A 25,111-nucleotide genomic window follows, 5' to 3' on the forward strand; every position below is an offset into this window, starting at 1 on the left:
TGGATTGGTTGTGTGTGGTTGGTTTGGATACAAGAGAAAACGTCGTCTAAACATCTAGAAAGGAGTTACTAACGTTAGAATACGTTTTGAATCTCCCCGTAACTTAAACGTAGTTGTTGGCATCTTAATATAGGTTGAAGTATTATTGGGAAGTGTATACATATTGTGTGACGAATAAGCGCTAAAGGTACGTGAAACTAACCCTTCTTTCTTTTTGGCATGATCGTTGTGAAATGAATATACGATATATATACGATTCCAAAGGAAATTCCTATTCTTAGAGCCACTAGGATGGCTATTGATCTTGATTCCCATAACTTATGTTTTGTTTTATATATATTGATATGTACACATGATTTCAAAGTTCCATTTTGATATGATCCACAGGGACATCCGAAAGGTATATGGTATGACTATATATATATATATATATATATATATATATATATATATATATATATATATATATATTCTGGAGTTATGCTGTGTTATGGTGTTATGATGTGTTACGGAGTTATGCTGTGTTATGGAGTTATGCTGTGTTACGGAGTTATGCTGTGTTACGGAGTTATATTATATTCTGGAGTATGCTGTGTTATGGCGCCAGAGACGGGGTGGCGACCATGTTCACCGAGTCCCATAATGGGGCCGGATATGATATATGATATTGACATACATGATTTATGTTTCGAAAGCAAGTACTTGCTATTCTGGTTATTGTACTCATTTTCTGTACTTCTTATTTCAATTATGATCCCGTTTACTGTGTTTCATGCTTTACATGCTCAGTACATATTCCGTACTGACCTCCTTTCTTCGGGGGGCTGCGTTTCATGCCCGCAGGTGCAAATACTCGCTTTGGTGATTCGACAGCTTAGGATTCCCCTTCTGCTATTTTGGAGAGCTCCGTTGTTCCGGAGTCCAGATTTTAGTACAAATCCTTCTCGGATATATATATATATATATATATATATATGCATATGTTGACTAAGGGTACGACGGGGCCCTGTCCCGTCATATGTTACGTTACTTTTGATACTCTTAGAGGTCTGTGGACATATGTGTGGGTTGTGTATGGGTTTTGTTCAGCTGTGTCTATACGATGTGCTGTGGTATGATGTTCGTATATGACGGCGGCCTTGTCGGCTTGCATATGATATTATTATATGATGGCAGCCTTGTTGGCTTGCATTTATATGAATATTTATGTGACAGTTCTGAGACCATGGTTTGGTCGTTATAAGATCCATATTGAGTTTGATGTGAAATGAACATATAGCTAAAGAGTATGTATATGGGTGTCCATGTCGGGCACCAGTCACGGCTTACGGGGTTGGGTCGTGACATTAACGGCATGCACGAGCAGAATATCATGGGCAACCATATGCAAACTAAATCATCTGAGACTCAACAGAATAATTAGAATGAACCAACACTTGAGAATCAAGGACAACAGTCATGTAAAGTACCCCTCGAATGTCACTATGGATTATATCAAATAGGACTTCAGAAATCACAGACACGTATCAGGACATAATAATATAGCTTCTGGAAATCAAGAACATTAGCCATCCTAGTGTATCTAAGAATAGGAGCTTCTTTGGAGTTTATACATTCATCGTCTGTTTGTCTCACATAGACCATGCCAAAAAGAAAGAAGGGATAGCTTTACATACCTTTGACGCTTAATCCATGACTCGATATGTATACGCTGCCCGAAGTACCTCAACCTATATTAAGATGTTAAGAACTATGGTTAAGCTATGGAAAAGCTTAAAACGTATTCCGAAGTTAGTAGCTTATTTCTAGAAAATTGGGCGGCATTTCCCCTATATTGTTCACTTCCCTCACATTCAAGCCAACTATGAAAACGACCAGAATAACATCAACAACAACACGTCCAAGTTACCATATCAAGAATTAGCCAAAACAAGATTCAAGAACACCCCGAAACAGCCCGCACCGCGCGCACAACACTCCAAATCAGTCCACACGTTGCACATTCAACAATAATCAACATAACGACCACGACATATTCAAGTTATCCCTAATGATCTATAACCACAACACATCATCAAAAATGACCTTATAATAGTTCAACGATTACAACTACCCAAAATAAACCTTTTGGATTTCTAGAGGTACGTTTTAGACTTATCTTTTCTTTCGAATCGAGCAACAACAACAATCAGTAACTATTATCCATATACAAGTAAATCCCATCAGCGACCTAACAATAACATGCCCCGGACAGCCCATCAACTACAACAACACAAATGCTTAATCATAACTACACCTTTAATCCTTCAACTCAACAAGAACAGCCCAACAACCTCATGAACATCTAATCCAATTCATACCTCAACAATTTCATATAACAACTACAACTTTAAATATCATGATTCCTTCACTTTCAACACATAATCGATAACAACAACAACAACAATCAAACCCAATTTAATTGAAACAACTCCCATTTCAGCCCAATTACAACACCAACGAAATCATGCATTTTCTTACTTCCAATTTCGCCTAATACAAATAAATCTCTCAATTACACCATCATTTAGCTCCAATTACACTATAAGAAGAAGAAATCTTACCTTAAATTCGCTAGAACAGATCCTACAATCACTTGCACCAATTGTACCACTTCTTCTTCCTCAATCAAATTTCTAACGCTGCTGCTCCTTTAAATACTTAGAACACCTCTAGGGAATTTAATTTTTTTTCCTTCAAAGCCAAGCTGGCCGTGAGCTGCCATGGCTGGTTGTAAATGTTTTTTCAATGAAATATGATGATGAATGTGTATTTTAATGAGTCATCAACACACACACACACACACACACATATATATATATATATATATATATATATATATATATATATATATATATATATATATATATATGTAGCCAGCCCTTAGGACACGTGCCCTACTAGCATGCATCATCCAAGCTCTTTTTTTTAATTATCATATCTGGTGGGGCCCACTTAATGATGTAATTAGCTTAATTAATCATTAATCCCCACTAATATTTCCACACTAATAGTAATTAATTAACAAACCGTGCAATATTATAATCGGGATTTAAAAGTCCTTGTCTCATATCTCAAAATAACCTTGTCCTTGAACTTATGTCGATTAGCTTACGAATAATCCCACGTACAAAAATACGGGATATAACAAATTCTTCATAAACGTAACATTTATACTAATCCTGTCAGCTTGACCATCATTATCATTAGATCCCTGTTCTACGGATACCATTAAACCTTGGCTACTTGGTTTTCCGGTCTGTAACCTCTCCAGCCTCACAAAAGGCCCTGCCTCATTAAATAACCTATCATAACATGAGACCTAAAGATTGGCTCCCATTATCTGCTGGTTCCTCACCTGTTCTGTTGATTCTTCTTGAATTCTAACGGATCAGTCTCTATAGAAGACATATCCTCAGATGGATCCGTCTCAATAGAGGGCGCATCCTCCGAAGGGTCTGTATCATACGAATGGTTGACTCTGGAAGCCCCCGAACCATCGGCCTTCTTGTCACGACCCAAACCGATGAGTCGTGATGAGTGTCTGACCTCTAGCGACCAAACACCACTATACGCATCCTTTCTGAACATCAAGGGCTCACAAGTGACTTAAACTGATCTCATAAATGGGTGACATCATGAACTCTGTACAACCTGTATGTACATAAACATACTGAAAGAACAATGCAAGCCAGCTGGGCTGCTACATATACTGTACACAAAAGAATAGAAGCCGACAAGGCTACATCATTTGACCACTACATATAACTGTCTACAGACCTCTACTGGAATAAAAGCTCTAGAAAGAACGGGACAGGGCCCCTTCATACCCATATGTATGTACATCTCAAAAGGCTAGCATACCAAAATAGACTGCAGCTCCAAATCGATGGAGCGCACTGACCACTGCTGGATAGAAGTCCTACTAAGCTGGACCACTTATCGGTCTACCTGAACCTGCAGGCATGAACGCAGCCCCCCGAGCAACGGGGAGTCAGTACGGATAATGTACTGAGTATGTAAAGCATAAGAGTAGCATAAGCATAAGGATCATGAACTGAATCTAGAACTCAAAATCACTAACTGTCCACATAGATTTGTATGAACCAGTAGCTGTAAGCAGGCATATATCTGTATAACTGACAATGCCTCTAAGGGCGCATAATCTGCATACTCTCAACTATACTCCTACTCATGCCTAACAATATAGGTCTTACGTATATATGCGTATATAACACCCGTCAAGTCTCTTTGGTTAACCTATCATATCATATTGGCCTCTCGGCGGCTATCATCATCATATACACTACTGCAGTACGTGCAGCCCGATCCTTATATCATCATTATGGTGCACCAGCTGATCATGTGGTGCGTATATAACGCCATTCCCTTTCCTCATACCCCATATACATATAATACTCGCGTATATAATACTTTCTGGTCACGGGTCAATGTGCATATATGAATGAATGTAATGCATGAATAAACTGTATACATAGAACTGGACCCATGAACAGAAGGAACAATCACAAGCGGGGTACAAGAATATCACAGACTGAAGTACTCCTAATGCTTCTAAGAGTAGAGTAATATGGAAACTCGTTTACTCACTTGTTGGTTCATTTCATAAGATCATGCCAAAATGAGGAAGGAAAATCCTTAACATACCTTTACGCCTTCTCACTCACTAAATGTTCCCCTTCCAAGTTCGCAAATATACATTCAAGATAATTCATATTAGAGTTAAGTCTTGAAAACACTTCTAAGTTCAAACTATTGCTAAGAACGAACTAACGAAATTTGGGCAGCATTTCCCCTATTTCATCAACTTCCACCATATGCAAAACAACTCCCAAATACCATTAACAACATCCATAATATCAAAATCAAGAAATCATATCCAATAACATCTCCAATTCATCCAAAATCCTCTTTTCAATTTCACCCATAGTCATCTTCTTCACCTCAACCTCTATGGCTTCTCTACTTTAGATTTTCTCCTCCATAAGAGTTACTAAACCTTTTTATCACTTAAACATATGAGTAATAGGAATATCATACCTTAATATTGGAAGAACTTCACCTTCCCAACTCCTTTCAAGATCAAGCTTATCATAACTTTGAAGAGAAGAAGAACAATTACCTCTCATGGATTCCTTTTGGGTTTTGATGTTTGATTCACTCTCTTGATTATACGGAGAGGTGTGGCGTGATTGGGAAACTTCAAGAACTCTTAGGAAGCCTCTAGAAATGTAGAAAAATAAGTGTGGAAAGTTGGAAATGAAGTTTGGGTCGTTTGGGATATAAAAAGGTGACAAGATCAACCCCCCCCCCCCGACCCTACTTTGCGATGAGTATGCGGCCTTGCACACTCAGCGTACGGCCGTACACTCCTTCCTCCGCCTAAAAATGATTTTGGGCAGTGAGCTCACCCAAAATGGGGAGTTGGCGACCAGTGTGCTGCTCAGCACACTTAATGTGCGACCGCACACTGCCTCTGCATCTCCCTGTTTCGCGAAATCGCGTTCCTTTCAACTCGTTTGACCTCAAATCCTTATGGAACCTTCTTGGAACTTATATAAAACTTCATTAACCATCCAAGGGACTCTATATCCTTTCCTCAAAGCAATTCTAAGTAATGTATAACTTCAATGCCACGAAATCTTCCTAAAATATAACTCAAACTCCAATTCCTTCAACGAACTCGCTTTCACCGATTCGTTTAATTACGAAACCTTGGAGTACATGCGTAAAGTTATCAAATATCCTTTTTAATCTTATAAGGGCTTCATGTCCCCTTTAGTCTTGTGTTAGTTCATTAACAATGCAGGCGACACGAAATTTCCAAGGTGTAACACTTCTTTCCCATAGAGGCCATCTCACAACTACAAAAACAATCAAGGTTAGAACTGGAAATCTCACATCCTATCACTTGGATCTATTGCACGATCTAGAATAGAAAGGGGGAAACCATCCTAAATGCCCTGCAGCCTCCTGTTTATAAGTGTGGCGCGCTTCACACCCATAAATAAGACTCTACTGGACACGGCTTGTAGACAACCCTAGGACAGAACTGCTCTGATACCACTTCTGTCACGACTCAAACTGGAGGGCCCTGATGGGCACTTAACCGTACTAGTCAAGTACCACCTGACATGAATATGAACATAGGTGGGCCGATAGAGCCATCATGTGACTCACAATAACTCATAGGGAACATACATATATCAACTGCTCTGAAAGACTCATCTATATGAAAATACTGAACATGCTATATGAGCTGGTAAGGCTATCATAATCGACCGTGATGACAAATGCAATTTCAAGTATGGACACCATTTGACTGTACATAACTGTCTACAAGCCTCTACTGGAAACATAACATAACGTGGCAGGGACAGGGCCCCGCCATACCCAGAAACACATGCGTACATATATATATATATAAGACCATGCTGACTCCTGGCATCTCCGGAACAAACGGAGTGCATCAACTTCATCCGTTGAGCTGACATCCTAATAGATGAATCACCAACCTGTATCTGCAGACCTGCGGGTATGAAACTCAGCCCTCCCCCCCCCCCCCCCCCCCCCCGAGCAATAGGGGAGTCAGTACGAATAATGTACCGAGTATGTAAGGCACAAGATCAATAAGTACATAGGAATCATGAAAGACATCTGAAACATGAAAGCTAATCTCAATATCTGAATGCATCTGTAGCTGAACATCTTGGAACATCTGCATAACTCTGTATAACTGAAAGTGCCTCTGAGGGCGTATGATATGCATAGGGCATAATAGAACTATTAGTGCTGTGGAACGTACAGCCCGATCCATATCCCATATGCCAGTGCTGAGGAACATACTGCCCGATCCATATATCATATGTTAGTGCCGAGGAACATATGGCCCAATCTATATATCATCATCCTCATCATCACTGTGCACCAGCTGATCAGGTGGTAATGTGTATATAACACCTATCCCTTTCCCCATACCCCATATACATATAATATACGCGTATATAATGTTTTCTGGTCAAGGGTCAATATGCATATGTATAATGAATGCAATGCTTATATAAGTATAATGAGTAACTAGAACTCTCGGAGTGACATAAGGTCGTACTACCTCCGATAGACATCTTTTGAGCTAACATCATCATCATCATCAACAACAACAACAACAACAACAACAACAACAACAACAACAACCCAGTGAAATCCCACATCGTGGGGTCTGGGGAGGGTAGAGTGTACGCAGACCTTACTCCTACCAAGGTAGGACGGTTGTTTCCGAAAGACCCTCGGCTCAATAAAAGCATAAAAAGAAGTCAGATAAGGTTAAGAGAATCAAAGCGATATGAGATGAAATAATGCAAGCGACACAGATAACACAGGATAATCAAAGCACAGGAAATAACAGATAATAGCAGAAATCTGAGCAGAAGAAATTATATTGCAATAATGCGACTACTAATATTGAGCTAACATCATCAATATATGAAATATCAGGACCTAAGAACAGAAGGAACAATCATAACAAGGAGTATAGGATCATAAAAAACTGAGGTACTCCTAGTCCTTCTAAGAGTAGAGTAATATGGGAGCTCATTTACACGTTCGTTCGCTCATATCATAAGATCATGCCAAAAATGAAAGAAATGATAGCCTTAACATACTTTGGAGTCTACCTAATGTCCAATGCTTACTTCCCGAGCTTGTAACACTACAACCAAGAAAACATGAATTACGATTAGGCCATATACATCCCTTACTACCCATTTCAAGTACTTATGAAACTTAACAAAATTCGGGCAGCATTTCCCCTATAATTCTTACTCCAATCCAATTCCCAAACGGTGCACCACATACAAAACATCATCAACAACAATAGTAACAATTTGCAGCAACATAAACAAGTAGAAATGTCTCCAAAAGTCCAATCGAAACAGCCTTCAAGGCAGCCACCTCAACAAACTAGTTTAGATCCTTCATATCATGTTTTCCTTCACTTTAAACTAAGGAATTCCTTCACAAACAACTTATGTCAATACTTGCATATCAAAATATAATCAAATCCATGCTAAAACATCTCCCAAAACAACCCCTAATTTTAGTTTAACTCAATTAGCTTACCGCTTCCATAACTATATTTCCTTCACTTTGAATCACTAAAACTCTTGGTAATCAACTTAACAGTAAAGATAAGAATAGTATACATACCTTAAAGGGGCTGGAATTCCAAGAACCAAACTCCAAATCCAACTTCTAAGCTCAACAACTTAAATAAAACCCTAGGAACAACTTTTCCATCACTAGCTCGGGTTTTCGGGGGTCGGATCTTACTTCGATGATAAAGAAAGGTTGGGAGAGGATTGGGGAGTATTAGGGAGAGTTTAGGGTCTGTTGGTGTGAGTTGAAATGAGAAACATCACGAAATAGATGAATATATATAGCACCTGCACCGCCTGAAAATCGACGGGCTGTTGATGTGCATCGACGGAATCGTCGACACTTCGACGGTCTATATCTCCACCGTCGATGTGCAAATGCAAATCTGCTGGTTGCATTAGAAAGTAGACTCGTTGAACTTATGAATGTATAGGTTATGGGTTCCGTAACTGCTCATATTCTAGGAGATATGATCCTCTAAAGTTGACCCAAAATTCCTGTCCGGAATTCTGCCAAATTTTCCCAAAGTTTCAACAAACTTAATTTTTTCGATTCGCTTAACATCCAACCTTCCCGATACTTACTAAGCATGATATCAAGCTCTCGTGTATGAAGAATGAGGATGTATAATTCCTTATGACCTTGACGACAACCTCGCCTTTAAGTCTTTGTCAACTAACTCACGACGAAACTTTACGTATAAAAGTACGGGGTGTAACATATTGTGGAGCTCTTTGGGTAGGTGAAGAGGTGGTAGGGGAATAGCACAATGTATGTTCTTGCTCGGGTGTAAGGGTGGGAGTAGTCTCCACGTTCTTACCCCGATCTCCTTCAAAATTTGGGGAGTTCCCACTCTACTTGAGGTCTCAACTTGCACCACCTTCGTCTCCAAACTCTCTAGCTTTTCCGTCAACCCCCCTCCCCATTCGAGGTCAATGTCGTCAATTGACTAATGATTATGTTCAATGAACTCGTCACGTATGACGTTCCTCCATATCTTGAGTACGCTCTCCTTGATTAGACATTATAACTTGTAAAACTAGTAAACAATGTTAGTAATAAAAGCCTTACGTCACTCGTATTGAACTCTCTATCCTTACCACACAACGTAGTGTTGTCTCCAAAGTTGGAATAGTAACCAATTATCCAATCAAGTCACCTGGTTGCTAGCTTCATGGAAGAGTGGATTCTTGTTCAAATGACTGAATGACGACTCAAAGCAATCAAACGAGAGCCAATAAAGTTTCAACGAAATAAAAGGAAAAACTTAGGAAGAATTAGCACGAATGAATTAACAGACTCAAGAACCAGTTAACAACAAGTAAAATGGATTATGAGTTATTAATTAGTTAGGAGGATCAACTAAGTGAAGTAGAAACGAATTGAAATGATTCTGAGAATACGTTGGACTTACCTTTGATTATACGGTTCGTTTTGACTTTTATGGTGGCCTATGCAAAATTACGGTCCATATAATCTTTTTACGGTGCAATTATGCGGTGGACACTTCAATTATCCGGTGGAAGACTGGCAATTAGACGGGCCGTATAATTTTTTTACGGCCGTATAATTTTTTTACGGCCGTATATTGGGACTGTATTTTGTGCCCCCCAAAACAGTGAACCAAGTTTCTCTCTTCAAAAAACAGTAGGGAAATACGGTGTGTAAAATTTTATACGGTGGGACTAGCAATTATACGGTCTGTATTTTCTTTATACGGTCCGTATTTTGGGTAACCTTATTTGTATTCCCAAAACAATGAGCTCAATTCGGATGCCCGAAATACGGTGCAATTTTACAGAGTGTATTTACCCTTTTGGGTAGACAAACACTTTTTTCCGCAACTTGACTTGAAACACTTGGATCAAATGGCCCCTTTGGTTATCTTCATCCTTATGAATTTATGAAGATATTCAAGAACACTATGAACACCCAAAATTCAAATCAACTTGTTTTTCCACCAAACTTTAGATCTAAACTCCTCTTTACTTGTAGAACAAAGCCCACCACAATTAAACTCCAATCAAGCTCTAATTCGGACAAAACCACTTGAGTTTTTCAAGGTTTTGGAGGTCTTCAATGGTGAAATTCTCAAAACACCTCCAAACTCTTCCAAACTTTATATCCAACTAGATTTAACCCTCGTGAACTCAATTCTACACTCAAATCAGGTAGGATGAGCAAGCAAGAAGGACGTATAAGCAGGTAGCTCAAGCAGATAGGACGTCTAAGAAAGTAGGTGAAACACATAGGTGAAGCTAGTAGACCGTCTACCTTTGTCCGACGCCTCATTCATTTATGAATCTCACTTACTTTAACTATACTTAACATTTACATACTCTTGGACTCTTAGGCAGCAACTATAACCTTATTCCTCCATATTCAAGTAAGTTCATCAACTTCAACTTAGTGGTACAGATGTTGAGAAATACGAGGTGTTACAAAGAAGAACTAAAAGACTTAATTATTAGAATACAAATGAAAACAGTAAACAAATCCACTAACGTGCAAGCCTATGTTTCTTATCGTGGCGGCTAAAGAGAAAATCAGAAGTAACCCTTGTTTCTTTGTTGATTTTTCAACTATTATTTTTAAATATTTAACCAGGTATGAACAAAATGAAAAAGAAAAGAAGAGAAGACTGTTATTAACTGGACAACAAGGATCCAGGCATAAGGAACTGAGAAGACATGTTATTTAAGTCAAAAAATCAAAATAGAATCATTAGTATATTAATTATTAAATTGCAAACTCGTATTTTTTAATTTTATAAATGAATAACTTACTTCCTAACTAACTATCAAACATGAATAAGGTAAAAAAAAAACCCATAACCTAAGCAACCCTATTTAAATTGTTGAGGATTAGCTTGTAACATACTCTCTCCGTCCTATAATAAGGTCATCTTAGTCAAAAAAATTTATCCCATAATAAGTATCATTTTAGGAAATTAAGGCATAAATTGACTAGTTTTTTTTAATTCTATCTTTAGATAAAAAATGACAAATGACAAGTTAAGGTAAAATTTAAATAATGATTGAAAAAGTCACATAATAATTTGACATTATTGGATTCCTAATGTCAAAAAAATTACTATTTGTATTTGTTTTAATAAAGAGAAAAAATAATTTATTTTTATTATATAAGAGTAATTTAATAATTTTTATATTATATAATTGGTTTTTTAATATGCCTGTGTTTGCTAGGGTGAGGCTATGCGGCGGATTGAGTAGTTTGAAGTAGGACCCTGAGGTTGCAGCGGTCATCCAGCGATTAGGTTTTCTCCTTAATAAACAAAAAAATATAAGCCGACACTGCAATCGCAGACGGCTCCTGATTATGATGGCGTCAAAGTTGGGGTTAGCCGGTGGGATACCGGAGCGTAGAGTTCGACCCATTTGGGATGCCATTGATTCTCGCCAGTTCAAGAATGCTCTCAAGCACTGCACCACTCTTCTCTCCAAATACCCCAATTCTCCATATGCTCTCGCAAGTTCCAATCCTTATTCATCATCATCTTTGTCCTTTTCCATCCAATAACCACAAATGATTTCACTTGTCTTTCTTTCTGTTGCAGGCACTTAAAGCTTTGGTTTTGGAAAGGATGGGTAAAACTGAAGAAGCATTCTCGGTTTGCTTAAATGCCAAAGACCTTTTGTACACTAATGACTCTGTCTTGATTGATGATCTTACTCTCAGCACTCTACAGATTGTTTTCCAGCGACTTGATCACTGTCAGTACTTGTTTTGTGGACTTGGACTCAAATCAAATGCTCATTCTTTTACTCAGCAGCAATTTGTTTTTCTATCTTCACAGTGGATATGGCAACAAGTAGCTATGAGTATGCTTGCGGGAAATTTCCAAATAACCTGGATCTAATGATGGGTCTCTTCAACTGCTACGTGCGTGAATATTCCTTTGTCAAGCAACAACAGGTTTGCAGCATCTCTTCTCCCCAAGTACAAGTTAGATTTTGCAACTGAAGCTTACCCTTTCATTTCTTTAACCATTTCTAGATAGCTATTAAAATGTACAAGATTGTTGGTGAAGAAAGGTTCCTGCTTTGGGCAGTATGCAGCATTCAATTGCAGGTTCTCTCTTCACTTCCTACTTTTTATCTTTTTCATTAGTTTCACGTCTTGCTTTTCTAGTCTTCCTTTTTAAATTGGGAAAAGGGTCAAATTTACCCTCAAAGTATGGTTTATAGTTTAAATTTGCCCTCCGTCAAAGTTTGGATCAAATTTGCCCTCCCTGTTAGGATACTTGATAAATTTGCCCTTATATGGATGGAAGTCTGACTTGGACTCCACAACACAAAATAATTAGCCACGCCGGATCCACATAGGCTTCACATAGACTCCCAATCCCGATTCTCTTAACCCATTTCTCTTTTGAACAAAAAATAAATGCCCCTGCAACATTTGTTTTGTCATGGTGAAGGTTTCTTCATGAACTCTTCAGAGCATTTCTTAACAGAGGAAAACATTTTTTTTCAGAATACATTCCTAAACGTATACCGAAAGTAAGATCGTAAAAGCTATGATCCTACAGAAGTGATAACAAGACAACAAAATAAATTTGTGCAGTTCAGCTTTGAAAATCCATTTTCAGTTCTCTTCAACGAAAATCCATTTTCAGTTCTCTTGAATAGTTTTTGAGAGGTTCTGACAGGGAGGCGACAACAATGGGTTAAGTTAGCTCCGTCGAAGTTCACCTAAGATATATGTCATGTTCAAGAAAGCTTTGCTGGTCAGATAAATTCTATGTTTCTGGAGAGAACAACGAATCCTTGGTCGTATTAAACATTCGTTGTTGCCGCTGCAGAATTTTTCTTACATGCCTCCTATTTTATCACTTGCATTATGTGTATACCTCGGTGCGATTAAAACTCCGGCTTTTCACATTACTACATGGTGCCTTAGTGTCAGCAATAGTCTAGACGGGTTAAGAGAAGTGGGATTGGGAAATGGGTTAAAACGAGAATTGGGTTTGAGAGTCTACGTGGACCTTATGTGGATCCGACGTAGCTAATTTTTTTGTGTTGTGGAGTCCAAGTCAGACTTCCATCCATATAAGGGCAAATTTATCAAATATTCTAGTGGGGAGGGCAAATTTGATCCCAAATGTTGACGGAGAGGGCAAATTTGATCCCAAACTTTGACGGAGGGCAAATTTAAACTATAAACCATACTTGGAGGGCAAATTTGATCCCAAACTTTGACGGAGGGCAAATTTAAACTATAAACCATACTTGGAGGGTAAATTTGACCCTTTTCCCTTTTAAATTTCCTTTAGCTCAAAAACTAATTCTAATCTTGTGCATTCACTGGTAACTACTTTCTTATTTCTCACAAATTGGGGTGGCTTCAGAAAGTCTACACCTCAATACCCAATTAGCTATGGTATATCATATGAATCCGTCATCGTCATTCTGCTCTATGCAGGTATCTTTGTTAAGAGGATTCATCGTAGTTAGATTATTTTTACATTGGTGTTCAATCTACCACATTCCTCTTCCTTTACCCGGGTTTGTGATCAGTTATGCTTTGCGAAGCTCGCATAAGCCTAGTTGAATGACTCGTGAAAATGTGGAAAGTCATTCGGTTGGATTGTCTCGTAATGTTACCTATCAGGATCAAAGTGTTCTGATGGATGAATTGCACTGCTGATTTAAGAAGGGAAAATACATAAATTACCCCCTAAACTTGTCCCGAAAACAAACTCACACACTTCTTTATGGGCATCCCTTTACCCCCCTATTCTTACTCAAAAATGAAATTAATACCTCCCTAAAATGACATAACCAGATTTAATCATGGTTGTGTACACACGCGCCTGACACGTGTCATTTGTAAATATTTCAGCTTTTTCCTCTCCTTTTTTCCTAAAGAAACCCTCCGTCACCTTCTCTTCTCTCCTCTCTAATTTCTCTCTTTCTTGCTCCATCGTAGCTTCCACCATAACCAAACCCACCTTTAAACAAATTCCCAAATTTCCATTTGTTATTTGGAAATCCTCTCTACTCCAGCACAATAACGTCACTTATCCTTCTTTTTCTTCCCCAAAGGCATAAAACAAACCCACATCATCACCATTTTTGAGAGACTTTGCTAAGACCTTTAAATACATGAATATCCCTGCTATTAAAATATGGGCTTTTCATTTTTAAGAACCCATTTCTTTCCTTTGATTGTGCACCTAAATCCTTCTTTAAAGACTTTCAAAGTTTTGGAAATACACACCTTTTCTTAATTAATTTCAATGGCTATCTAAGAAGAATAATGAATTATGAATACCTTTCTGAATAAATGTATCACCACTCATGTCAATCTCTTATTTTCAATTTCTTAACAAACTTTCCACTAATTACTGAACTCTCCGGTAATAAAATTGTGAGTAAGTTGATGGGTTATAGTGGGTGAGAGAATGATGAATTTTGTGTCTAGTTACAAAGATTAAAAGAGAGTTGGTGTGATGACAAAAAATAGAGAAAGAGTTCTCAACTAACTGAAAAATGGTGGGTGGTGGAGACTGGAGAGGACGATAGGAGGGGAGATGGTGGCTGGTGGATTAGTGAAGATGAAGAAAGAGAAGGAAAAAAAGAAAGAAAGCAAAAGGAAAAAAAAAAGAAAAGAAAAAGTAAAAAATAATTTAATGTCAAGTGTAATTAGGTATAAAATAACCAATAGGATATTGACATGTGCCAAATTTTTCAGCTTTACGCATTCTCATTTGTCTCTCACGCACTTGTGGGAAACTGAAATCACTATCTCTGCCACACCATCACTCAAGGGGGTATTAGTTTCACTCTGAGTAAGATTTTTTTTTTTGGGGGGGGGGGGGGGGGGATAAAGTGACGCCCGTAAAATTTAAGTGCATAAGTGAATTTTCGGCACAAGTCTACGGTAATTTATGTATTTTCTCATCTAAGAATAAAGATACAAAGTATTTAAGAATGCTTGACAGGTTCAAATTTATCACTTTGACTCTACTGTTTTTGAATAGATATTGATTCTCCACCCCATAATATTTTTCTAAAATTTGTATCGCTTGTCGTCAACACCCCTCATCCTCGAATCGTCTCCTGAAGGTAGACTCAAATATTTGGTGGGAAGCTCAACAACTGACATCTCCATGCTAGCCAATGTATATTCCGTGCTTCTCTAATTAGCATTAGTTCAAGCAGTGTCTCAAGCCAAATTATCCACAAAATAAGAGGTGTGGTGTTGAAATTTCTCCATCAGCCTAACCTGTTACTTAAAACCCCCTCAAATATCCACCTTGGATGAAAACTCCAACAACTGACTTAGAGCTTTCATCATGAGCAGAAAATGCATTGGAGATGATGGATGTCATTGCCCAAGTCCGCTACTACTATCGAAAATCCAAAATCTAAGTTACAGTTCACTCCTGACGGCTGTTTTTCAATCCACAACCTCACTAGCAATAAAGTAAGCGTGTGGAGTATTACTGTCGGGAGGAATTGTCAAGAATGGGACATAGAAGAATTGTAGTCGCTAATGCAGAAGTTGGAGCAAATTAATCTAAACACACAAATAGAGGGCACGGTGAATGGGGATGCAATGTAAAGGTATTAATTCACAAGGTTTGAAATACAGACAAAGTGATGCGGGATAGTGCTATGTAAAGATTGCCTCACATAGGATAGTCTCATTAAAAGGGGCTCACTGAAATTTAGTTTTTGACCCCCCTAAATCTTCCTAATTCTAGCGTATAAATCCTGAAAATTGTATAGATATAGCTTGTTGAAACTTTTCGATGTTCAACTTAACCTTATCATTTTTTAATTTCTCATATTCCTTCCATCTTGTTATAGGTTCTTTGCGGCAATGGAGGAGAGAAGCTATTACTCTTAGCAGAAGGCCTGCTGAAGAAGCATATTGCTTCCCATAGTTTACATGAACCAGAAGGTGCTTTATGTTAATTCTCCCATATTCCATGAGTGATCAGGCCTGCTGCGGGATTATCCTTGAACCTTGTTCTATCTACTGAAACATTTAATGCTGTTTTGCAGCTCTTATTGTATATATTTCCTTATTAGAGCAGCAATCCAAATATGGAGATGCCTTAGAACTTCTTACAGGAAAATTTGGGTCTCTTATAATGACTGAAGTTGATAGACTACGTTTACAGGTACTGCCTGCGTTTTTCTACTTTTACATTTGTTGGTCTTTGGTTAAATTGACTAGTCCCCTAACAATGAGTGGTCAATTTGAAAGAGGAAGGAAGAGTTCCTTTACATTTGAGGACATTCCTTTGCCCCAGGGCCTAGGTCGACTGGTAAGAGTGTTACAAGTGATGTGTAGGTTATAGTTCATGTCAGGGGTTCGAATCCTGCCACAGACAAAAGCTTGGTATTTAAGTGGAGAAGGGTAAATGGGAGGACCGATTATCCACTGAGTTTCGAACCATGCGCCACTGACTCTCGAGGATTTCTCGGTTAAAGAAAAATTGGAACCAGGATCTCGTGTCGTGCTTGCTACTTGGATCACTGACGGTTGAATGTTGAACAACAAGGGAGAATTTGTGTAAGGTTTTTTTTTGTGAGTAGCATCTTCACTTATGAAAAGAAAAAAAAGTATGAATAGTATTTTTCATAGGTACGTTACTCCTTAATGTAGATAACTTTTACATTTGGTGTCAGACTCTAGGTGAGAGGTGTCTTGAAAGCATAGAAATTTGTTCTTCTGTAATTTGGATATATATTTCATTTCAGTGGAATATTTGTCCTAGGGAACTGTCCTTATTTTCTGGGGAACATTGTTTTCGTTCCTTAAATGTGCATTCTTTGACTTCAAGTTGACAGGGGAGGCTTCTTGCTAGAGGAGGTGATTATGCTGCTGCAGCCAGCATATTCCAGAAAGTTTTAGAACTAAGGTATGTGATTTTAGAATGCTGATTGATTCATGTTCATTGTTTGTTCGTGTGTTTACTTGTAGTAATTTGAATTATGCTGCTCTCTTAGCTCTGCAACATTGAAGTCTTTAGAATGATTTAAGGCATTGTTTTCAGATATTCTGAGAGATTAAAGAAGATAATTTGACTTGGTGACTTTTTTAAAGACATTATTTGAATAAGATGCCTTCTACCAAAACCAGGAGCGTTAAATTATTCAAGATTTCTCTTTTAAGGAACCTAGGCGCTGTGGCTTGGGAGGGGGCCAAATGTACTTCTGGTTAATGAACCACATTTAACAATGCAACAAAAGGAATTCCTACCCTCCTTTTTTTGATTAGTGAAAAAAAGAAAAAAGGAGGGGGGGGGGGGTTAGAAATATAGCAGCACAAGTGTATATAACACTATTTGGTCAATGGTTGAGGTATAGTAGCAACAACCTAGAGATCTCAGGTCTGAATCCCATCTACAATACACAATGTGAGCCGATTTTCTCTGACCTTTGTGGTCGCGATTACCTTACGTTTGAGTTTGTCGACCGTAGCAAGTTATTCTGTGGAATCGACAAGGGCTAGCTGACCTGGACACCAACGTGATAAAAAGAAAAAAGAAGTGTATATAACCCTGTTTGCAATGCCATGTTTCAGTCAGCAGCCACTGCAAACCTTAAGACGATGTTAACAAACACACATATGTAATCTGACAATTAAAATGTCCTCCTCACTGACATACTATTTGTCTCTCAGTTGAGTTTTTGAGGATATTTAGGATTTAACTTGGATTTTAAATAAGAACATTCAAGCTGTGCTTGACTTATTGTCTTTATTATTTAAGAAGTGGCGTTTGTTGTTCCATTCTTAGTTTTTCTTTTAAGAAATTTGTCTGACTTAAGAACAAATTATGCTAATCACTAAAAATACTCTAATTGAAATAAGAATTTGTAAGCGTTTAAACTATAAGTTAAAAAATTTCTTATTAGTTACTCCAGTACAATAACTGAAGTTGGTTTCATTCTAATAGAAGTTTAATTCACGGTTTCCCTATCAGCCAGTGGAAGATAATTTCTAGTCATTTCTCGTCTCCTTATATTCTTCTATCGATAATAAGCCTAATTTCTTAAGATAATTTTAAAGCAGGCCCTATTATGAAAGATATACTCCCTCCGTCCCAAAAAGATTGCCTTAGTTTGACTTGGCACGGAGTTTAAGAAATAAAGACTTAATGTGGTCCAAAACAAGCCTTAGATATTTGTATGGCCGTAAATCATCTCATAAAGTTAAACTGTTTCTAAATATAAAATTGTGCCAAATCTTTTTGGGACAAACTAATAAGGAAAGTAAGACAATCTTTTTGGGACGGAGGGAGTAGTTGTTACCCCCTTAACATTTATTTTGTGAGGAGGAACTTTTAAAACTTAAAATATACTCCCTCTGTTTCAATTTATGTGAACCTATTTCTTTATTAGTCCGTGCCAAAAAGAATGACCTCATTCTATATTTTGGAAACAATTTAGCTTTATGCAATGATTTATAGCCACACAAAATATATGTGACTCATTTAACACCACAAGTTTAAAAGTCTTCTCTACTTTCTTAAACTCCGTGCCCAGTCAAATGGGTTCACATAAACTGAAACGGAGGGAGTATTAGGGTACTTATAAAAGCTTACAAAACTTTGAGAGGCAGCACATCTCAGCCCTATACGTAAGCTCTGCGTATGCAAGAACTGGAGTAAACAAATGCGCAGATGATAAGTAATTAGATTCGCTAATAGTTCCTCCACCAACAAATTTCTGCTTCATTGATGTGATTTTGATTCATTTAGCTGGAGGAGGATGTGCTTTCTTTAATTCTTCTTTCTCTCTTGTTGCTTAAAAGACGGTGTCCACTGTCGTGCAGTTGCAATTCCAGTCTACCAGCACCACGCCCCCAAAAATATTGTTAATCTTGAAACTTACAGAAAAAATCAGGACTGCTATATGCAATATCGCTATTGACGTGTGCTAGCATTTCCTTCTTAGATTACCCATCAAAAAGGATCTTTCTTTATATCTGAACACATCAAGTTAGTACCAAATATTGCGTCACTATATTATTTTCTGTTTCTTCACAAAACACCAAAACCTGGTTTTATGCAGGTTATTTCCCTTACAATCCAGGCAGGTTCTTCGGTGTTGGTGCAATCTATGTTGCTCGGACTCTCCAAAAATATTGCCGTACCCGTCGGCATTTCTGAAGAGTCTGAGCAACATAGAGTGCAATAGATTAGATAGTCACTAGCATTCATTGGTTTGTTTTCTTGCAACACATGTTACATGCTTAGTCTCTTAAGAACCAAGGTCAGTTTGACAGCTTTGGCTTACTTTCGGAATGAATGAAGGTGGTAACAAAATGATATTACTTCTCATGTAGGAAGTAATTTTGGCCTTGTTTTCCACTGTTTTATCACAGAAGTATGTGTAACGCTAAACTCTTTGGCAGCCCCGATGATTGGGAGTGTTTCCTCCATTATCTTGGCTGTTTACTGGAGGATGACAGTAGCTTCTGCAATGGAGCAAACAGTGATTCTATTTATCCTCTAAAGCCTATGGACTCCCAAGTTTCTGTCTTGACAGATGAAGCAGTAATTGCTAATATCTCTAACTAATTCATTATCTCCAGGTTCTATGATAGTGTCTGACTCATGCAAGTTGTTGAATGTAGTTTGGTTCTCGCCTATCAAATGCGTCATCTCTTGTACAAAAGTTGTTAACAGAGGCAAGTAATGATACTGTAAGATGTCCTTGCTTGGCAAATATTGAGATCGAAAGAAGAAAGCTTCTACATGGAATAGGTGATGCGGATAAGTTGATGGAGGCTTTGGTACAATATTTTTTCAGGTAGCTTCCGATATTCCTTCTTTTCCTTTCCTAAATAGTTTAAATTTAAATTCTAGATAGGGTAATATAAGATTTCTGTTACCTTATCAAAAAAAAAAAAAGAAGATTTCTAGGCATTTTTTTTTTTGAAGACTCTAATGCACAGCAGCTTCATTACCTTAGGATGTTTTAGTAAGCAGTGTTAGAATTCAGTATATACCATGGATGTCTGCTGAGAATAATCTGATGTGAATTAGTAGAGCCTTGAAGTTGGTCGATTAACATTTCTGCTCTGCAATTGAAGTTCTTCTTGAAAGATATTTAATTGTTGAGATGAATTATAACTTTGTGGGCAGTCTCTTTTGGTCATACTCATTCCATATTGCTGATTTCTCGAAATCAGGGATGTATTTGCTTTATTTTAGGATGTTCCGTAGTTATGCCTATTTATAACCTCCATACTATCCTTGAGTTTTTCCTCCTTGATCACAGGTTTGGACATTTGGCTTGTTTTGCTTCTGATGTTGAAATGTTTTTACACATTTTGGATCTTGATAAGAAGGCGCAGCTTCTGGAGAAGCTGATGGAATGCTGTGAATCTATTTCAACTAATCCCAGAAAGACTCTTGGGCAGCATATTACTGTCTTCAAAATTCAAAATATCGTTGGAAGCATGTTCACTCTTCCCGTTAATGGTACATCTTCTTCTTAGAGACACATTGCATTCATATTGGTCTAAGATGAAGACAACTGTACATATAAGGATGTTAAAATACACATAACTTGAAGCACACATTGATATCCGTGCATATGGGGAGACAATTTGATGCTGACACCCTAGTGCATTTCTCCGTTGAATCAACTGAAGGAACACACTTATGGAAAGAGTAAATGCTTTGCACCAAGGTTATCAATAGTTTAAATGGTGCTAGCGTATAATGTAGATTGCATACATTTATAATCATAGTTATTAATAGTTTAAATTGTGCGAGCCTTTAGTGTAGACTTTATACATGTACTTCAAGAATTACTTTAATGCCATATTAGTAGGGTATCCATCTACTTTTTTTCCTTTAATGAAATCAATGACCATGTTTAAGAAAGCTCTATGTAGACATTTTGTTCGTAACTTGGTGTTGAGTAATCGACCTATAGACTAATAAATTACAACCAGTTATGCTAGTTGCTTTGCTTTAAAAAAAAGAGAGTAATCGACCTATTTATCTTGAATGTTTACAGTTTTGTGGCCAAGCATAATGTGTCACTAATCATGCAAGAAGCTTTGACATCTCAGATCATCTAATCATTTTATGAGCCATGATTAAGTTGAGAAAGATGCATCTGCTGCAAAGCCTATTTTTGGTGCATAAGTTGCATATTGTTTTTGTTCAAGCATGATTGTATCCTATGTCATGCATTAACCCTGATATGATGCTGGCTCCTAGATTATTGTCATTCTTCTTTTCTAGAGCTGGAGACAATAGCTGTAAAGATGACACAAATGTACTGTGAAAATCTCTCACTATCAAAAGATTTGGATGCTCAAGAGAGCGTGTATGGCGAAGAGCTTCTGTCTATGGCATGCAACTTGTTGGTTCAGGTTCGTATTTTTCCATATGGTGTTGTAGTTCTCTATTCATTACGTATTATTACAACCACTATTATGTGATTCAAAAGATGCTGGTTCAAACTGTACTATAATTTGTCTATAGTTCCTAGCTTTGCAAGACATTCCTGTAAATGGTTGTCTAGTAATTAAAGATCAAAATCCAGTAACCTGGCATGTTTTCTTGGCTGGTAGCTTTGAATATGTTGAAATGTGTGACTATTTCATCTAAAAGATTAAACTTTATGTTGTTAGTGAGAGCAAACTTTATATTTTCTGAATTATGTCTTCAACACGTTCTTTCCGAAACAGCCTCTCTACCTCCCAAGGTAGGGGTAAGGTCTGCGTACACCCTACCCTCCCCAGACTCCACTTGTGGATTACACTAGGTATGCACGCCCCCTCACATGCAGGCTTAATTCTTTTTGATGAGCCATACACGTGGAAATTCTATTTGATAATGGTGAGAATCTCATATTAAAGTTTAAATTAGAGAGAGCGCACACGTTTTATTTTCTGAGTTATGTCCTTGACTGTACATTAGAGTAATTTTCTTAGATAACAATGGACTCCAGAGAGAGAAGTTCTTACTTCTCTCTTGAATCTAGGAAGAGAGAAATTGTCTTTCAAAGAAGCCTTAGATTGGACACCGCTGGATCTAGGTGGAAGATGCAAGAGGTTAGATTTCGATGGGGAACCCAAGTTTAGCCTATCTGAAGAACATTCCCACATCTGAAAGAAATTTTTGAAAACTTGTCTGGTGGGAACTTTCTCCAAATGGGTGGGGTCACCGGGAAGCCGTCAAGAACTGGGCAACAGAAGCTTGGACTGGTATCGATGGCCTGAATATTTCGAAGTTGGGTGAAACTCGTTTCTTGTTCCGTCTCGTGGATGAAGACCAAATGGTGCACATTCTTGACATAGGTAGAAGGTGGTTGGGAGAGAGCTTTTCAAGGCTGGAAATATGGGTATAACACAGTGGGTGTGACAACCCACGTGTTTCCAGATATTTCGGGGTGGTAAACATGGTGGGTCTACCTGTCCATTTATGGTGCTTCGATTTTTTCAAAAAAGTTTGGGACCTGTGTGGTGGCTTTATGGATGATGTGTGTAGTACATGACCTTTCACGGGTAAGAATATTGGTAAGGAAAGGAGGAAAAGTGCCAGCTTCTCCGAAGGTTGAAGATGATTGAGCTTTTGGGTTTAGGATCTGGTTGTATTTTGAATTTCTACCATCTTGTTTGTCGCTGGAGGAATGGGAGAACAAGGAGACGAGGAAGAAAGGGGGGAGGAAGGATGGGAGGTGGGGACGAGGCTGCAACCGCGAGTGAAGCTCTTTGATGTGTCAAAGATGGAGTTTCCAGCTCCTTACAGACGATGAGGATTTCGAAGCCTTGAGGAGAAGAAAGGGTTTTATTTTGACGAAAAGACGAGAATACCCCTAAAAAACCGATTCACCTACCAAAATAAGCTAGTTCAAATATCTTTTAAAAAACAGATCAGGTTTTATGCTGGGAACAATAGCGGCTCTTCCTCGAACAGGGCATCTGAGCCGAGAAATCTCACGATTAATCAGAATGAAGGTTGTAGGGACCTCCAAGCCGTTGTTTCGATGGCTCCTGCAGGGCACCACTTGGAGCGCACATCTGGAGAGGGTCGGGCAATTTTGTGGAAACAGAACAAAGCTAATTCGAACTTGAATTTTTGCAATAACAAGATATATGAAGAACTTGGGGATTTTAGGAGGCCACAGTACGACACACCCATGGCTGGCAAGCTTTTTCGCCGCAATGTGTACTCTGGCGTTACTGTTTCAAGAGGAAAAAAGGACCGATTACTGACAAATAGGGGTGTCAGGGGTCCTGTTCGTGAGAATGTGTACTCCGGCTTAGCTACGAGGCTCGTTAGTGACACTAGTTGTGTTGCATCTTCTTCTGGGAGTCTGGGGCAGTTTTGGCTTCCTAAGGAATGCTTGAGGGACTTGTTTAATGGTTGGAAAATGGCTTTTCTTTGGTGGCTAGTCCTGTAGGGGATGCTATGGTTCATTCTAAAAATTCTTGTGTACTTGTAGAGCCTATGTATGCCTTGATTTGGGCTCACAAACGTGGGATGAGCCCCAACCTATGGATATTTTAGAAGAAGATCGAAAGCTTTCAAAGTAGTCGGAAGAGAAATATTAATACTTTGGGAAGTTCTTAAGGGTCTCTATTGAGGGGATGGAAGATAGAGTATTGTTAGCTATTGTGTTGCATTGACAATAAGACGAGAGAGGTAATGCAAATTTGATTGAAAAAGAAAGGGCGGAAAAGAAGAGGGTACTATTGAGGAACAAAAGGGGGAGGAAAGATTTCGATGTACAAAAGGAGAAATATGGAGGCGAGCGGGGAAATTGAGTGGAGGGGAGGGGTTAAAGAGGGATAAATTAGTGCGTTGATGGATTGTAAAATCATTAGTTGGAATATCATGGGGGTTGAATGACCCCAATAAAGAGGACACCATTAAAATAGGTTTTAGGGAATTGGGTTTTTTTTTTTTTTTGGGGGGGGGGGATGTAATATGTATTAAAGAAACAAAAATGGATATTCTGACAGACAACATTATTAGAAGTGTATGGAGAAGTAGGTGGGTGAAGTATGGTTATATTCTGGCTTGGGGAAGTGCGGGAGAAATTCTTGTTCTTTGGGATGATAGAAAGATGGAGTGTATCGTCGTTAGGGGTGACAAAACTAGCCCAAACCCATTTGACCCGCCCAAGCTTTAATGGGTTTGGGCTAGAGTGATTTTGAAGATGGGTTGATTTGGGAGCCTAAGTTGACCCATCACAAATCATCAACCCAAACTGGCCATCAAATGAGCCCAAATTGACCCATCAAATGTCCTCCATTCATAAGTTAAAAGCTACAAAACATGATTAACTTCTTTTTTAATTATTATTTAAATTTATTTTTGTAATTATATTTATTTTTGAAAAGAATATTTTTATTTTATTTTTAAATATTTTTATATTTTTTATTTCCTTATTTAATTTTTTTTTACTAGTAACTTTTTTATTTTTAAGTTTTTAATTTTTTTCTTGAGGGTCTATGCTTAACCTATTTTCGACCCACCTATATCCGACATATGTTTGCCACTCTTAGTTATGTACAAGACAACCTTAAAAATATATAAATAAGACAAAGGAGTAAAAGAGAGGAATCTGACAAAATCAATATTCATTACTTCAATTAACATTTAATTTTCTTTTGATTTATTTTCAGAATAATTTCGAATATAATTTATGTATTAGGATAACTTATGAGGAAATATTTACAGTGAATATCTTTATTATTTTGAGGAAAAGCATACGTTTGAGTTTTTTTTCATATCCAAAAAGTATTTAAATTTGATTTTCAAAACACTGTTTATTTAGAAAAGCATGAGTGAGAGAATATTTAAAATCAAAGAACGTCGATATTTTTTTAATTTCTCAAAATGTTGAAAAGGTGGGTGAAGTTGGGTGGGTTGGGTTATGACCCT

At 37.9% G+C, this 25,111-nt stretch overlaps 1 protein-coding gene across 4 annotated transcripts in view; it reads left to right on the forward strand.

Moving 5' to 3' along the window:
* The first annotated feature begins 11,415 nt into the window (after positions 1 to 11,415).
* LOC132636016 (N-terminal acetyltransferase B complex auxiliary subunit NAA25) overlaps positions 11,416 to 25,111 on the forward strand; it is a 40,465-nt gene continuing 26,769 nt past the window's right edge. The window contains exons 1-11 of one of the 4 annotated variants that reach the window (XM_060352654.1): positions 11,416 to 11,703; positions 11,792 to 11,948; positions 12,032 to 12,150; positions 12,232 to 12,306; positions 16,053 to 16,146; positions 16,251 to 16,369; positions 17,043 to 17,113; positions 19,582 to 19,753; positions 19,834 to 20,009; positions 20,481 to 20,683; positions 21,434 to 21,588. In XM_060352654.1, coding sequence (XP_060208637.1) covers positions 11,554 to 11,703; positions 11,792 to 11,948; positions 12,032 to 12,150; positions 12,232 to 12,306; positions 16,053 to 16,146; positions 16,251 to 16,369; positions 17,043 to 17,113; positions 19,582 to 19,753; positions 19,834 to 20,009; positions 20,481 to 20,683; positions 21,434 to 21,588 — 1,491 coding nt within the window. In that variant the 5' untranslated portion in view covers positions 11,416 to 11,553. The remainder of the gene's footprint in view (positions 11,704 to 11,791; positions 11,949 to 12,031; positions 12,151 to 12,231; positions 12,307 to 16,052; positions 16,147 to 16,250; positions 16,370 to 17,042; positions 17,114 to 19,581; positions 19,754 to 19,833; positions 20,010 to 20,480; positions 20,684 to 21,433; positions 21,589 to 25,111) is intronic. The other 3 variants (XM_060352655.1, XM_060352656.1, XM_060352657.1) reach the window with 3 other exon arrangements.

The sequence above is a fragment of the Lycium barbarum genome, chromosome 4 (assembly GCF_019175385.1).
Source record: "Lycium barbarum isolate Lr01 chromosome 4, ASM1917538v2, whole genome shotgun sequence".
Taxonomy (NCBI): Eukaryota; Viridiplantae; Streptophyta; class Magnoliopsida; order Solanales; family Solanaceae; genus Lycium; species Lycium barbarum.